The sequence below is a fragment of the Sturnira hondurensis genome, unplaced genomic scaffold (assembly GCF_014824575.4).
Source record: "Sturnira hondurensis isolate 20B ecotype Veracruz unplaced genomic scaffold, ASM1482457v3 Scaffold0023817, whole genome shotgun sequence".
NCBI lineage: Eukaryota > Metazoa > Chordata > Mammalia > Chiroptera > Phyllostomidae > Sturnira > Sturnira hondurensis.
The window spans coordinates 2,418,476-2,431,873 of NW_028096448.1; the positions used below are offsets into that span (position 1 = coordinate 2,418,476).

General features: G+C 44.8%; 1 protein-coding gene across 3 annotated transcripts in view; it reads left to right on the forward strand.

Annotated features, from left to right (window-relative positions):
* PHACTR1 (phosphatase and actin regulator 1) overlaps positions 1–13,398 on the forward strand; it is a 300,114-nt gene that overhangs the window by 250,851 nt on the left and 35,865 nt on the right. For all 3 annotated transcript variants that reach the window (XM_037037890.1, XM_037037888.1, XM_037037889.1), the window contains one exon: positions 539–695. In XM_037037890.1, the coding sequence (XP_036893785.1) occupies positions 539–695 (157 nt within the window). The remainder of the gene's footprint in view (positions 1–538; positions 696–13,398) is intronic.

Genomic DNA, 13,398 nt, shown 5'->3' on the forward strand with positions numbered 1-13,398 from the left:
CCTGTTTTAATGGCCTCACTCCCACTCCCATCCCGAGCAGACCCCACTTTGTCTGCCCAGGCTTACTTTCCTTCACAGCCTCCCTTGCTCCACAGTCACTGGTCTCTTTCGTCTCCTGTAATTACTGGGCTTATCTGCCACATGCAGATGCCCACCCACCTGCTGCCTGCGCGCATCCTGTTTGTCCTGCAGGCACCAGCCCCTCCTGCTCTGTGAAGCTGACCACAGTTACTGAAGGCCTCGGTCCTTTCTCCCAGCTTTGCATTCTCTTCCACTCCGGTCTGTCCTGCTCTCCTTTATGATGTTGCCTGCATGCTGGAAGTTCCTGGAGAGCAAAGACCTAGTCATAGGCTCCCCATGTACTCATCACATGCTCAGCACATTGTGTGGTGCATGGAACATGTTGACCAGGAACTCAATGGAAGCACCATTTGGGGCCTTGACCACTCTCAGGTGTTAACCCCATTGTCTTCCTGCCTTTCACCTTGGGGCCCACACATGTGTGCCAGCATTATTAACTTGTTTCTTCCTCCTGCAGGCTCCCTGGCCATGAAGGTGTGCAGGAAGGACTCCTTAGCCATCAAACTCAGCAACAGGCCTTCCAAGAGAGAGCTGGAAGAAAAGAACATCCTTCCCAGGCAGACAGACGAAGAAAGACTGGAGCTGAGGCAGCAGATTGGCAGCAAGCTCACCAGGTAAGACAGCAGAACCGCCAGCTCTGCAGATATTTGGGAGAAGACCAGTCTCTGTCCCGGCTCAGTTCTGGGTGTCTGTTGAAGAGCTCACTGCAGAAAAAGTCAGTGGAAAACGTTCCATTTCTTTTCCAGGTTAGCTTTATAGTGCCCTCTCCTTCGCCCATGAAAACCTGGGAAATTTCATTTGATTCAAGATTCAGGGAGAAGCTGAGAGGCAGGTTTGCAGGATGAGAACCACATGTGAAAGATCACCACTATCCAGTAGAATTAAGGCCCTCTATACATAGGAGTTGTGGTTTGGTTAAGAACCAAGCAATCAAATAAACACCCTTTCTTCTATACGGTACAACCAGAAGATATCAGGGGCTGCTAATGATACCTCGTGACTAAACCGTGACTCTTCTGAGTGATTGCCCTTTTTGTACGGATATCACAGACACAGGCACCAGGTATGCTATATCACTATACCACATACCTGGGTGTATTTGTAATCTACAGCATGTTTGTAGGATATTACCTTACATTAGTGGAGCACTTGTTATTTGCCTGGCATTTTTCTAAAACATTTCACATGCATTAAATCACTTAATGTTTGAGGCTTCCTAAGAAGTGGCCATTTCGTGCCCTCTTTATAGATGAGAACACCAGGCATACAGAACTCCAGTTATCACACAGAATGGCTCCAGAGGGCACCCCCTTGTCTACCATATTGCTCCAACTCCCTATAATAACAGTCATCACATGAGCCCCCACTTTGTCCCAGGCACTGTTTTAAGTGTTTATGTGCAATGTGTAGACATCTCCCGGGTTTCATCCTATTCTCCCTCTTCCTAGCTGTATAGCCATGAGTGATTCTCTTATTCTCTTTGCCCTTGTTTCTGTACTTGTAAAATGTGTAGTTGCAGGAATTAAATAATGTAACTAAAGCTGTTAAAACTGTCCCTAGCCCATAGCAAACATTCAGCTACCTGTTATTATTTCATTTTCCTCTCCCAACAGCTCCTCCACCCCAGTAGCTTTCATTATCATCTTCACAAGTACCAGGACGACACTGGCACCTACAGAGGTTATGGGGGTGCAGGTGCCGTGCAGTGGGGCACTGGGATCCCACCTTCCCACCTGATCTATTTTGTTTCTTAAGGACAACTTGTTTCTCATAATTGACTTGGTTTCCTCCTGGAACATGTTGTTTTAATCCTGCTATGTAAAATAACTAACATTGGTGGGTGATTTCTCCTTGCATTGCGCAGTCATTGGAATCGCAAAATGGAAATATTTAACCACCTACTCCCCCCTGGCCCCTTCCCTGTCTGTCAGTGAGTGTGGTACACATCCACACTTTGGTCGTCCAGATCTCTCTTAATGAATGCCTCAGTGATAGCTACTCACAGCACTCTGCAGAGCCTGTCCCATTGAGGGAGAGCCTGATTCTGCCTTCTGTTGAACTGAACTCTGTGTCTGTGCAACTCCCACCAATGGATCTTGTTCTCTTTTTTTCTGCGCCTACTCAAAGCCTCATGCCTCTAATGTGCATGCTTTAGGTTGCTTGCAGACAGTGGTCCTGGGCTCCCCAGGTCTCCTCCCCTAGGCTGCAGATAGCCAAGTCTTCTCTCTGGGAGTGGGTTGGGTGGGTGGATATAGTTCTAGGATGATTCCTGAAGCTGTTCAGTTTTATACATAATATAAATAGGGCTGTTTTAGGGGGTTAGGGGGAGTCTGGGAAACAGAGAAGGAACAGATCCTTGATCCCAGCCCCTCTTCTCAGACAAAGTTCAGTTCCACCATCTGAGTATGGGTACCCTTTATTGCATTTCTCTGCCTTCACTTCTCATTTCCCCAGCTTTGCTATAGTACAAGCTGAGCCCCAGGTATATGCGTAGATGGAAGGCTTTTCCGCAGATGTGAGATGCCAGCACATCTGGCTGCCCAAGTTGCCATCTTCTGTGGAGAGAGAAAAAGATGGGTGGAAATATAGAAAGGCAGAAATACAGAAAGTAGATACATGCATCTTGTACAGATGTATGTGGCTAGCCATTTAGCTTGTCCACTGTAGAACCATGCCACCCGGAGGTAACTGACAAAAAAGCCATTGCTGTCCCAGAACATATTCCCCCAAAAAGAGAGGCAGCTGCCAGCTTCTCCTGCATGAATCCATATTCACACACCTCAACCATAACTGTCCGGCAGTGCTGGCAACGAAACTCAGAGATGGGAAGAGACAGAAAGCATCCATGCACTGCAAAAAGTGTTCTGCCTTTAAAGTCGTATCCTTATAAATCAACCCTTTCCCAACCAACCCTTCCCCTTCTAACAGCCTGCCTGTTAGATGCTGCTTAGAATGTATAAAATCCACTAACGTTTTAGCATTATATGCATCCATTCCCAACCTAGTCACCCTGGTCATTAGAAGGAGAAGACACACTGACTGGGGAGCCAAAGGCAGAACTACAAAGGAGAGCGTTGGGCGTGTTCAAGGTGTCAAACTTGCTCTGAGTCTGCTTCGTCTCAGTGTACTCTCTCTTCTAGGAAGTTTATTTCCTCGTATTAAGACCCTTGGCATCTCTAGCCAGATTATATGGACTGGGCCTATAGGAGTGTTGTGCAGACTGACAAGATTGTACAGAGTTCAGAAAGTCAGGGAGGTAGGCCACTTCTGCACCTCAAGGTCCCCTTTAAGAGAATGCAGCCACTGATTCACACCCAAGAGGCTCACAAATGTATCCTGAAGCTAGAGCAGATGAAGGGGAAATCTGAGAACCAGAGGCAATAGTGGTGGAGAGAGAACTTACCTGTGGCCAGGACCCTAGGCTCTAGCTCTGGTTCTTCTGCTTCCTAAGGAGTCATTTGTCCTCCCTGGGTCATCATGACCTAAACTGAGGAGATTAGATTAAGCCATCTGATCACTGTGCGAAAACTGGGCTTCAGCCCTGGCTGGTGTGGCTCAGTGGATTGAGCACAGGCCTGCAAACCAAGGGGTCACTAGTTTGATTCCCGGTCAGGGCACATACCTGGGTTGCAGGCCAGGTCCCCAGTGGGACATGTGCAGGAGGCAACCACACATTGATGTTTCTCTCCCTCTCTCCTGCCTTTTCCCTCTTAGTAAAAATAAATTTAAAAAATCTTTTAAAAAACCTGAGCTTCATTATGGTACAAAGTAACTAAAAGGATATAGGAATCTATTGTAAAGTTTGCATTTCTGAAGCTACAAGGCTGGGGCGTTCTTTGGCCATTCGAAGTAACAAACATGCTGGAAATCTTAAATTCTTTGAAAAATATGTGGTCAAGTCTGTAGTCCTAATGGAGTAAAAAAGATATAACACATAATTTTAGCCTGACAATTTTAATAACATTAAAAAATTTCATCACTCCCAGAATAATCCCACATTGAAAGTGGGGAGCAGTCATGTCCGGTAAAAGGATGTCAAGCGCTAAGGCAGAGTTTCTATGTAGGAACACCAAAATATTGTTCTTCTGAAAAAGCTCTCTCACTGCTGCTGTTGGGCAGACCCACCTAAATCTCAGGCACCAAGCCATCTGGATGTTTTGATCATAACTCTTTCAGCCAATCACCATTTGAGAAGTGTGGGCTGCCCCTGAGACATGTACGTGACCAGCTGGGTGCATCTGACGCCGCTCCTCTATGTATCCTCTATGTTCCACTATCCTCTATGTTATCTGCAGTCAACCACAGTCTGAAAATACTAAATGGCATAGTCCAGATATAAACAATTTATAAGTTTTAAATTGCATGCCATTCTAATAGTGCGTTGAAATCTCACGCTGCCTGCTCTCTCCTGCCCAGGATATGAATCACCCCTTTGGCTAGTGCGTTCTATGCTGTGTGCACCCCCCACCCATTAGGCAGTTAGCAGCTGCCTTGGTCATTAGATCTACTATCTAGCTATCGTGGTGCTTGTGTTCCAGTAGCTCTTATTTTACTTAGTAATTGCAATGTGCCAAAGAGAAGCCACAACGTACTACTTTTTTTCTTTTTTTTTAATATATTTTATTGATTTTGCCATTACAGTTGTTCAATGTACTTTCTTTAGGTGAAAAAGTGAGTACAGCATAAGATATTTTGAGGAGACCACCTTCATATAACTTCTATCACAGTATATTATTATAATTATTCCATTTCATTATTAGTTATTGTTGTTAAATCTTGTACTCTGCCTAATTTATACATTAAATTATCATAGGTGTATATGCCTAGAAAAAAAACACAGTGCCCACAAGTTTCAGTACCACCCATGGTTACATGCACCTACTAGAGGTTTTGAAACATACCACCCACAGATAAGGGGGGGCCAGTGAGCACCAAGGGATGAACAAGGACATCTACTCAGGTGTGTGGGGATGAAAATAGTAGAATTTCTGTTTATTCTATATCATTCTTTTTAAGTTGATTCTCCCCATATTATAGTTTGCATGGTAGATTAGGGCAGTATACTTGTATATAACTTCCAAGTAAAGATATGGGGTATGTAGGAGGACATGCCTAGATTTTCATTGATGGAATCCTCAAAAAGCTTTGAGTCCACAGGTCTGGGGATCCCTGCTAAAGGCTGTGTGAGCAGGTCTTTTCATCTCCAGCAACCTCTAGTCGGGGAACTGCGGAGGTCTCAGGACAATTGCTCTCCCTGGCGGAGTCTCCCACCAAATGCAAAACCATGCTGCTTTCTTTCTGTGTGTTGTCTCAGGGCCCTTCAACCTGAACCCTAGTAACTGGTCAGCCTAACTGTCATCTTAACCATCAGATCCCCTTCTGCTTCCCTTCACTTACCAAAACTTTTATTCCCCCAGAGTCCTAGTTAATCCATATGACTCCATTTTATTTATTTGAAATCCAGTTTACCATCCCCTTAAAAATTATCATTTAAAAAATTAGCCCTGGCTGGTGTGGCTCAGTGGATTGAATGCCAGCCTGCAAACCAAAGGGTTGCTGGTTTGATTCCCAGTCAGGCCGCATGCCGGGGTCCCCAGTAGAGGGCATGGAAGAGGCAACCACACATTGATGTTTCTCTCCCTCACTTCCTCCCTTTCTCTCTCTCTCAAAATAAATAAATAAAATCTTTTTAAAATTTATTTTAAAAAATTAAAAAGTAGACATGGAGCCATGTTTCTCAATGTTCATAGTTCGGGTGACGGGTCTTGGTCAGCCAGGGCAGTCCCCTCCGGCCCTTCCCCATTTTGCAGCTTGGGACATCCATTGGTTTTAGAAGTGAAATCCCCTAGAGGATGGAGCTCAGACCACTGCAAGTGGGGTTTTCAGGTATGAAAGGAAAGTGTGATGCATAACTGACAGCTGCAGAGGGGAGGAGGAGGCTACTGGATAAAAGGAAGTGAAGGGATTAGCCAAAGAACATGTATGCATGACTCACGGACACAATCAGTGTGGGGATGGCCAGAGGGAAGGGGCCTAGGGGCTGGGTGGAGGCAGGCAAAGTGGGAGTCAGCAATGGGAACACCCATCATGTCAACAAGAAAAAGCAAGAGAAAAAATAATGCTTTCATTTCTGGAACATCTCGGAAAGTGAATCATTTTGTAAGCCAGAGGACTACTTATTTTGAGAGAAAGGAACTAAGACTCTGAACCGTGACCTGAAACATGACCTTACTCAAAAGCCAGGGCACTTAGGCCTCCTCGTGGGGCACAGCTGGCTCTTCAGCCAGCCCAGCCTTCTCACTCAGTCCCCTCTAGTGCCCTCTGTAGTGTTTGGATCAGACAGAGGCAGAAAAAGCCTGAGAAGAAAAATAAAACAGAAGGTGTCTTGAAGTGTATGTGTAGGAGTATGTAGTCTAAATTAAGTTCAGGAGTAAATGAGGATTCAGGCATTTTCTTTATCCCCGACATACTTGTTCCCCTAAAATATTTCTTCACTGCTAAAATATCACCCACCTACTCAGGGGTGAACTGTTGTCATCTTTTTGCAGTCATGATTGATTAGAAGTTTCTCAGCACCTGCCTGAGCTAGAGAAGGCATAAGGCCCCACTTATCATTAGAAACATCTCCGTGAGGAAGATCTTGGAAGCCTGGCTGCTGAGTTTTCGAAAGAATGTTTCTCCTTGCCCTTTTTCTACATGAGATGTAGCCAGTGATTAAAGCCACTCACTCAGGATTCTTCTCAATGATCAAAGGAAGATACTTAATATGAGCTACTTGAAGTGTTAGTTTTCTAGAGCAGCCATAATAAAGTACCACAGACTGAGTGGCTTACCATAAAAAAAAAAATTACTCTCTCAGTTCCAGAGGCTGGAAGTCTGCGATCAGGCTGTTGGCAGGGTTGGTTCCTTCTGAGGCTGTGAAGGAGAATCTGTCCCTGACTTCTGGACTGCTTCTGGTGGTTTGCAGGCAATCTTAGGTGTTCCTTGGCTTGTAGACACGTCACCCTGATCTCTGCCCTCATCTTCGCTTCTCCCTCCATGTGTGTCTCTGTACACAGTGTTCCCCTTCTTGTAGGGACACCAGTCATGTTGGATTAGCGTCCGTCCTAATGACCTTGTTAATTTGGTTACTTCTGTAAAGATCCTGGCTCCAGATAAGGTCACATTCTGAGACTGGGGACCAAGGCTTTAACATACAAATTTGAGGAGACACAATTCAATCCATAATGTTTGGGGAAGCATAGAGTGGATCTATCTAGAAAGGGGGCTATGCCCTAAAATGCATTCCAAGACCAAGTAGGTGCTGAACATCAGTGAAGCAGGCGGAGTGTTAACCGGGAGTGTAAAGAGCTGGATGAGAGGGAGAGTCCACCCCTTTCTGTAGGGGCTGCCCCTATTCAACTTCAGCGCCCTGTTGTTTTCTAGACATGGATGACCAGTTTGTCAGATTTTATGAAGAAAAATCTGGATTTTTTCCTGAGAAGTCCAAAAATTGCAAACAGTATACAGAACAGGCAGCATGTATTTCTGGACTCCGTTCAACCCAAGGACCACATCTGAGCCTGGGCCCCTCATTCTAACCTCTGGTCTTGAAGCTCCTGTGTTTCCTAAGTGTAATATGAGTTCTGTGTGAGCGCGCTACACATTTGGATGGCATGATGAGACAGAACCCGTGTGTGTGCAGTAAATGTGAGGATGGACAGGTGTGCATTTGTAGCAACTTGGAATTAGCTCCTTGTGGGATCTAAATAAATTTGAATGTATTTGCATGGATCGATCATTAAAGCAACATACCATATTCCTATAAAGAACTTGAGACCCAACTCGCTCTGTTTCAGGAATTCAGTCAGATGGTTTTCAGAAGGTTTACGAATGACTCTACTGAAGAATACATTAGGTTGCATGGAGTTGGTCGAAACAGATGTAACTGCTTTCTTTTCCTCACTGCCCACAAGTCCGGGAATCAGAGGGACTCAGGATTAAAGCACTTGTAATTGTTGCTAGTTTGAATCAATACTTCAGGCATGAAAGCCAGCATTAAGCACCATATGACGAATCAGATGGAGGGCCCCCTTTGGGAGGCACCACATTTTCCTCTTCCCCCTCCTCACTGCCATCACTGCTGTCCCCGGAAAAGCCCCAGTCTTTCTGGTGGCAGGAGGCTGAGGAATGGGGGGGGTGGGGGCGGACGAACAATAGCTTGATCGTTCCATGAAACCTCATCCGGTATTCTTTCTTACTTAGAAATTAATGATATACTAGAAAGAAAGGGTATTCTGAATCTGTATTTTATGTTCCTAATGAGTTCACACTATAGTGTTCAAGGGAGAAAACTGAAATCCAGTTTTATGCCCATAGCACAGGCCATAAAGTACAGTAATCCTGACTTCTAACTGTAGCTGTTTACGGTTTACGTACTGTTTACGGTTTGGGAAAATTGGTGCTGAGTCAGGCACATCAGAGTCTCGCTCCAAGATGGCAAATGATGTCTCCTCTGAAAATCTAAGGAGTTATGTAGGTGTGAGCCAGCATCTCCCCAGGCTAGGTAATTTCTCCTGCTACAAAAGCACTTTTTAAAAATAGGAATAACAGTCAAAGGCATTATGAATTCAATTCAACTTTGACTGACTTGGGGATGCGTCACTGTGAATCACTTGAAAGAAAGAAGGGAAGAAAACAGACCTGAGTGAAGAAGCTTTGCAAGAGACCTGGCCCTTGCACCCTCATCACCCTCATCACCCTCATCACCCTCATCACCCTCATCACCCTCATCACCCTCAGCATCGTCACAGAGTGGCTCACAGCTTACAGGGCACCTGGACCCACTCATCCTCCATCCACAAAGCCTGGATGGAGATGGCAAGGATTGGTGGTGTTTTCTGTGGATTCTGAGACCCCTGTTAACAAAACTGGAATTAGATACTAGTGTCCAAGCTGAGATGGAGGGATGGGACAAGCAAAATATGACTTGAATGTAGCTACTGAGTCGGGCAGTGTTCACCTAACACGCACGTCAGCTCTTCAGGTAGACAAGCTGCTTTCAGATTGTTTGACGTCTCCCATTTCCTCACTGCACAATATAGAAAACTCTTTTTAAAAGCCCCTTAGAAATGCTGACATCTTCTGAAAGGGGCTAAGCTGAGTCAAGACCACAACACTCCCTGTCTGATAGAAAGTGCAGGACGGTCACACATTTATTGTTTGTCTTTTAAGTGAAAGATGAGAAAGTTGTCCCAGGAAGGTCTGAGTGAGGCTGTTCAGAGGAGGTGGAATAAAACTTCAAACCCACATGAGGAGGGGGCATTGAGGCACCAGTCATGCCCGTCACGGGGACCCTCAGCCATGGGACATGTCTCAGAACCTTATGGGGGCCTTTGCAGCCTCATGACCCAGTCTCCAGCTGTTAGGAAATGCAGTGAAGACTGAGCTCTTGACACTGTGTTGCTAAGACGTGTGTCTGAGCCCTGACATGCAGGAGTCACAGTTTGCAAGCCCGACACTGGGTGTCAAGGAACAAAGCCACATCTTGTCGGGCACTTCCAGAGCTCTGAGTCTGTGCCTCGCAGCTGGCCCACTTGCCTGTGCATTTTTCAGTGATATAGTAAGTGAGGGGGACAAAGGAGCTAGTTTTTCGCTCAGCAGGAACAGAATCGATCTCAGTGTTTCACACTTGCAAAGGTTTTTTAAAAAGTGCCATCATGGGGAGATAGGGAGTCTTACTTTGTTTTCTCTTTCATAGTTTTGTAAATGGTTGATTATTCCAGCAGCTTTTCAAAATCGGGGCGAGGGGGTATATTCACAGACTAAGTGAATAGGCAAATTCTCTGGGCTTCTCTCTGGCCACATTTTAAGAGGTTCCTCTTGACTTGAAATAGTTAGATAAAGGGAGCACTAGTTTTCCTATGATTTTTCTCCTATTCCTATGATATTTTCTCCTATTCAAGTAATCTGCAATGATTGTTCTTGTTTGTTGTTAATCTTAGCATATGGCAGAAAGAAAGGCCCTGTTTCTTAGAATATTTGGCTAAGTAAAAGAAAAAGCACCCTATGTTCAGAGATGACCGCTTAGATAACGTCACAGCCTCTGACATCACGTTATCTAAGGCTGTAGGGCCCTTTGCTGTTGGCAAAAGTGACCTCCTGTCAGCGCCCCACCTGATCACCTTCACCGTAGCCCTGCAAGGTGGCTGCTGTTGGAAATCCCATTCTGTAGGTGAGGAAACTAAGCTAATGATCTTAGAGCCAAGTGGCAAAGAGAAACACGTCTTCAAAATCTAAGACATTCCTATTGCAGGCGAACGTGCTGACAAAATTGTGTTTGTTTAGCTGTTCTGTTCAACAGAATTTCTCTCCCAGGTGCCTGCAGTTGGACAGGGACCATGTGGGATGGCATGTTCTAGATCAGTGGCTCAGGCTTGTGGGGCAAATGTGCCCAGGGGAGAGATAAGCCATGGAAGGAGTAGGAAATTTTCTTCCATCTTGAACTGAAGTAGGCTTTTTATTACATCTCAGTAACACTGTTCACAGTAAGTAGGAAGATCTGTAGCACTTGACACTGAGGTTGGGTCTCAAGGCACTTGTGCCTGATGCAATGTGAGAAGCAAGGTGGTGCAGTGCAGGGGCCCCCGCGGTGTGGTCCCTGGGACAGTGACATCAGAGTCACCTGGGAATTTAATAAAAATGCACTTTTCAGACCCACATAGTCTCTGAATGAGAACTTCTGAAGGTGGAGAGCAGAAATCTGCATTTTTAATAAGTGTGATTCTGCTGTGCGCTAAAGTTTGAGAGAGCAGAAATCTAGTAAAAAAAAAAAACCACTTGAAGACTGTGAAGTTGGACCCTAGATTGAAAGTTCCACCCGCCATTTACTAGCTGGGTTCCTTCCTGTCAAGACTTAGTTTCCACATCTGTAAGATGGGCCTCCCCCCACCAAGGTCATTAAGAGCACAGATAATTCCCAATTGTGATAGATAACACTAGTTTCTTCTCATTGTGAATTTGGATGCTATATTATGTGAGGCTCTGATTAGCCAGAATACAATGTTAGCTGCCCTGATAGGAAAATCCTAAATTCCCACAGCTTAAGGCAGTCAAGGTTTATTTTTCACTGGAGTAAAGCCTAATGTGGGTCTGATGGTCTCGATCCAGCATGTAGCCATCAGAAACTTCTAGAACACATGGCTCCAACATCTCCATAGCAAGGGAAGGGGTGGTGGATGGGGCGCTCACATCACTCCTGCTCACAATCCATGGACCAGAACCAGGCTCATGACCTGACGGCAGGCGAGGCTGGACAAGGCAGAGGAGCCCCTGGGGTATTTGATGAGCACAGTGTGTCTCAGCCACGGCTCCACGCAGCCCACATTTGCTGTGGGCCTTCTTCACCAGGTGGTTGTTCCAGTCACGGCTCCAGATAAAAGGGACCAGCGCACCAAAAAAAGACTCAATTAAAAGACTTTGCAGAAATTGTGGCATATTCAGACAATGGAATGTTATTCAGCATTAAAACAGAAGGAAATCTGGCCATTTTCAGCAACGTGGACGAACCTGGAGGACATTATATCTGAGTGAGATAAGCCAGACACAGAAGACAAACATCACAGGATCTCACTAAGAAGAGTCAGACTCATAGTAACAAAATAGAATGGTGATTACCAGAGGGAAGTAAAGAGCAAGATGAGATATTGACCAAAGGGTTCAAACTTACAGTTAAAATGAGTGGGTGCTGGAGACCTCATGCACAGCATGGCGGCCGTGCTGCCATGTGTATGATGATGTATCATATATTCGGAATTTGCCAAGAGTAGCTCTCAGGTGTTCTCACCACACACACACACACACACACACAAGGGTAACTATGCCAGGTGATGGCTATGTTAATTAGTTTGGTTGCAACAATCATTTCTCAATGCATACATATAGCCAAGCATATTTTATAATTATATGCCTTAAATACAATTTTCATTTGTCAAAAATAAATAAATATTTTGGTTTAAAAAATAAAAGACTTTTCACAGCTGGCTGGAGGACAGAGGCAGCCCATTGGCAGCTGGGATACGGGCACCCGTGGTTAGTCTGGGGGAAGCACCGGGCCCCCAGGGGCCTGTGCTGGGGCCACCGCACTACATGCCTGACCTGCATCAGTGAATGAAGTGCTCTTGGGGTCCAGTTTACCAAAAACAACTCGTGGAAATTAATCCCAATTAGAGAAAAATGAGACCTAAAATAAACATTGCTTCTCTTTAAAGAAAAATTCAGTTGACATGTGACTGGGAGATCCCAAAAGGAATGGTGGGCCTTGAGCTGAATGAGTTTGTTTTCCATGAGTTTAACTTGCCAGGGAAACAGTTACTAAGGAAGGTCATGGAACTCCAGCTTCTACAAATTGATTCTACTGGAGTGTACAGATTAATAGTCTGCTGTGTGCCCAACCCTGTCCTGGGTTTCCTCTAGAACACAGGTGGCAAACATAAGGCCCGTGCTGGATCCCACCCTCCACCTTGTTTTATCTGGCTGGCACCTTGTTTCTTGCTCCTAGTTAAGGAATAGTTACATTTATAGAGTCCTAAAATTACATTCAGTCTTTTGAAGGTGACCACGATGGTGATGTGGCCCCTGGTGAAAGTGAGTTTGACACCCCTGCTCTAGAAGGTAGCTAGCCAGACTGTCATTCTTCTGTTAGGTATGTGCTAACAGCAGGTTCTTTGGGGAAAGTGTAGGTCCTTTTAGAGCACAGTCTTTGATTGGTTTGAATTTATTTTAGACTATTTCTACCTTTTCCCTTGAAATATTTGCAAATACATGGATAGTTTGAACTGAATATTCTAAACATTTGATTCAGAGTTTATTTTCTCTTAAGACTACACATTAATACAAACAAGTGCAACCTCAGCTGTCAGGCCGCTTTTCTTGCAAAATATTCTTTTCTTCTTCTTTCCTACAATCTTTTGATTCTCTCAGAAAGTCACGCAGTCATAAGAATTTATAGTTTCTATCATGCTTTTATCCATGAAAGAATTTCTTGAAGCCATTTGTGAACTTACCAGGAAGCAATGAATAAACTATGAGTTAAACTATCCTATGAAAGATCCAAGTATATTTCAAACTTTGGTTGAAAGGTAATTTTGTTGCATAGAATACTACTTCAAACTCTGGTTTAATGCTTTTCAACTGGTTTATTCAGAGATTTGTCTCCCCCTCTATGGGCTTTGTGCCTACATCTCAAGGAGGCTGTTTGTGAGTCTCTTTACCCACTTCATAACTGCATCTCCTGGAACTCTCAGGTCATTTCATTAAAGCACTTTAGCGTCAATGGCC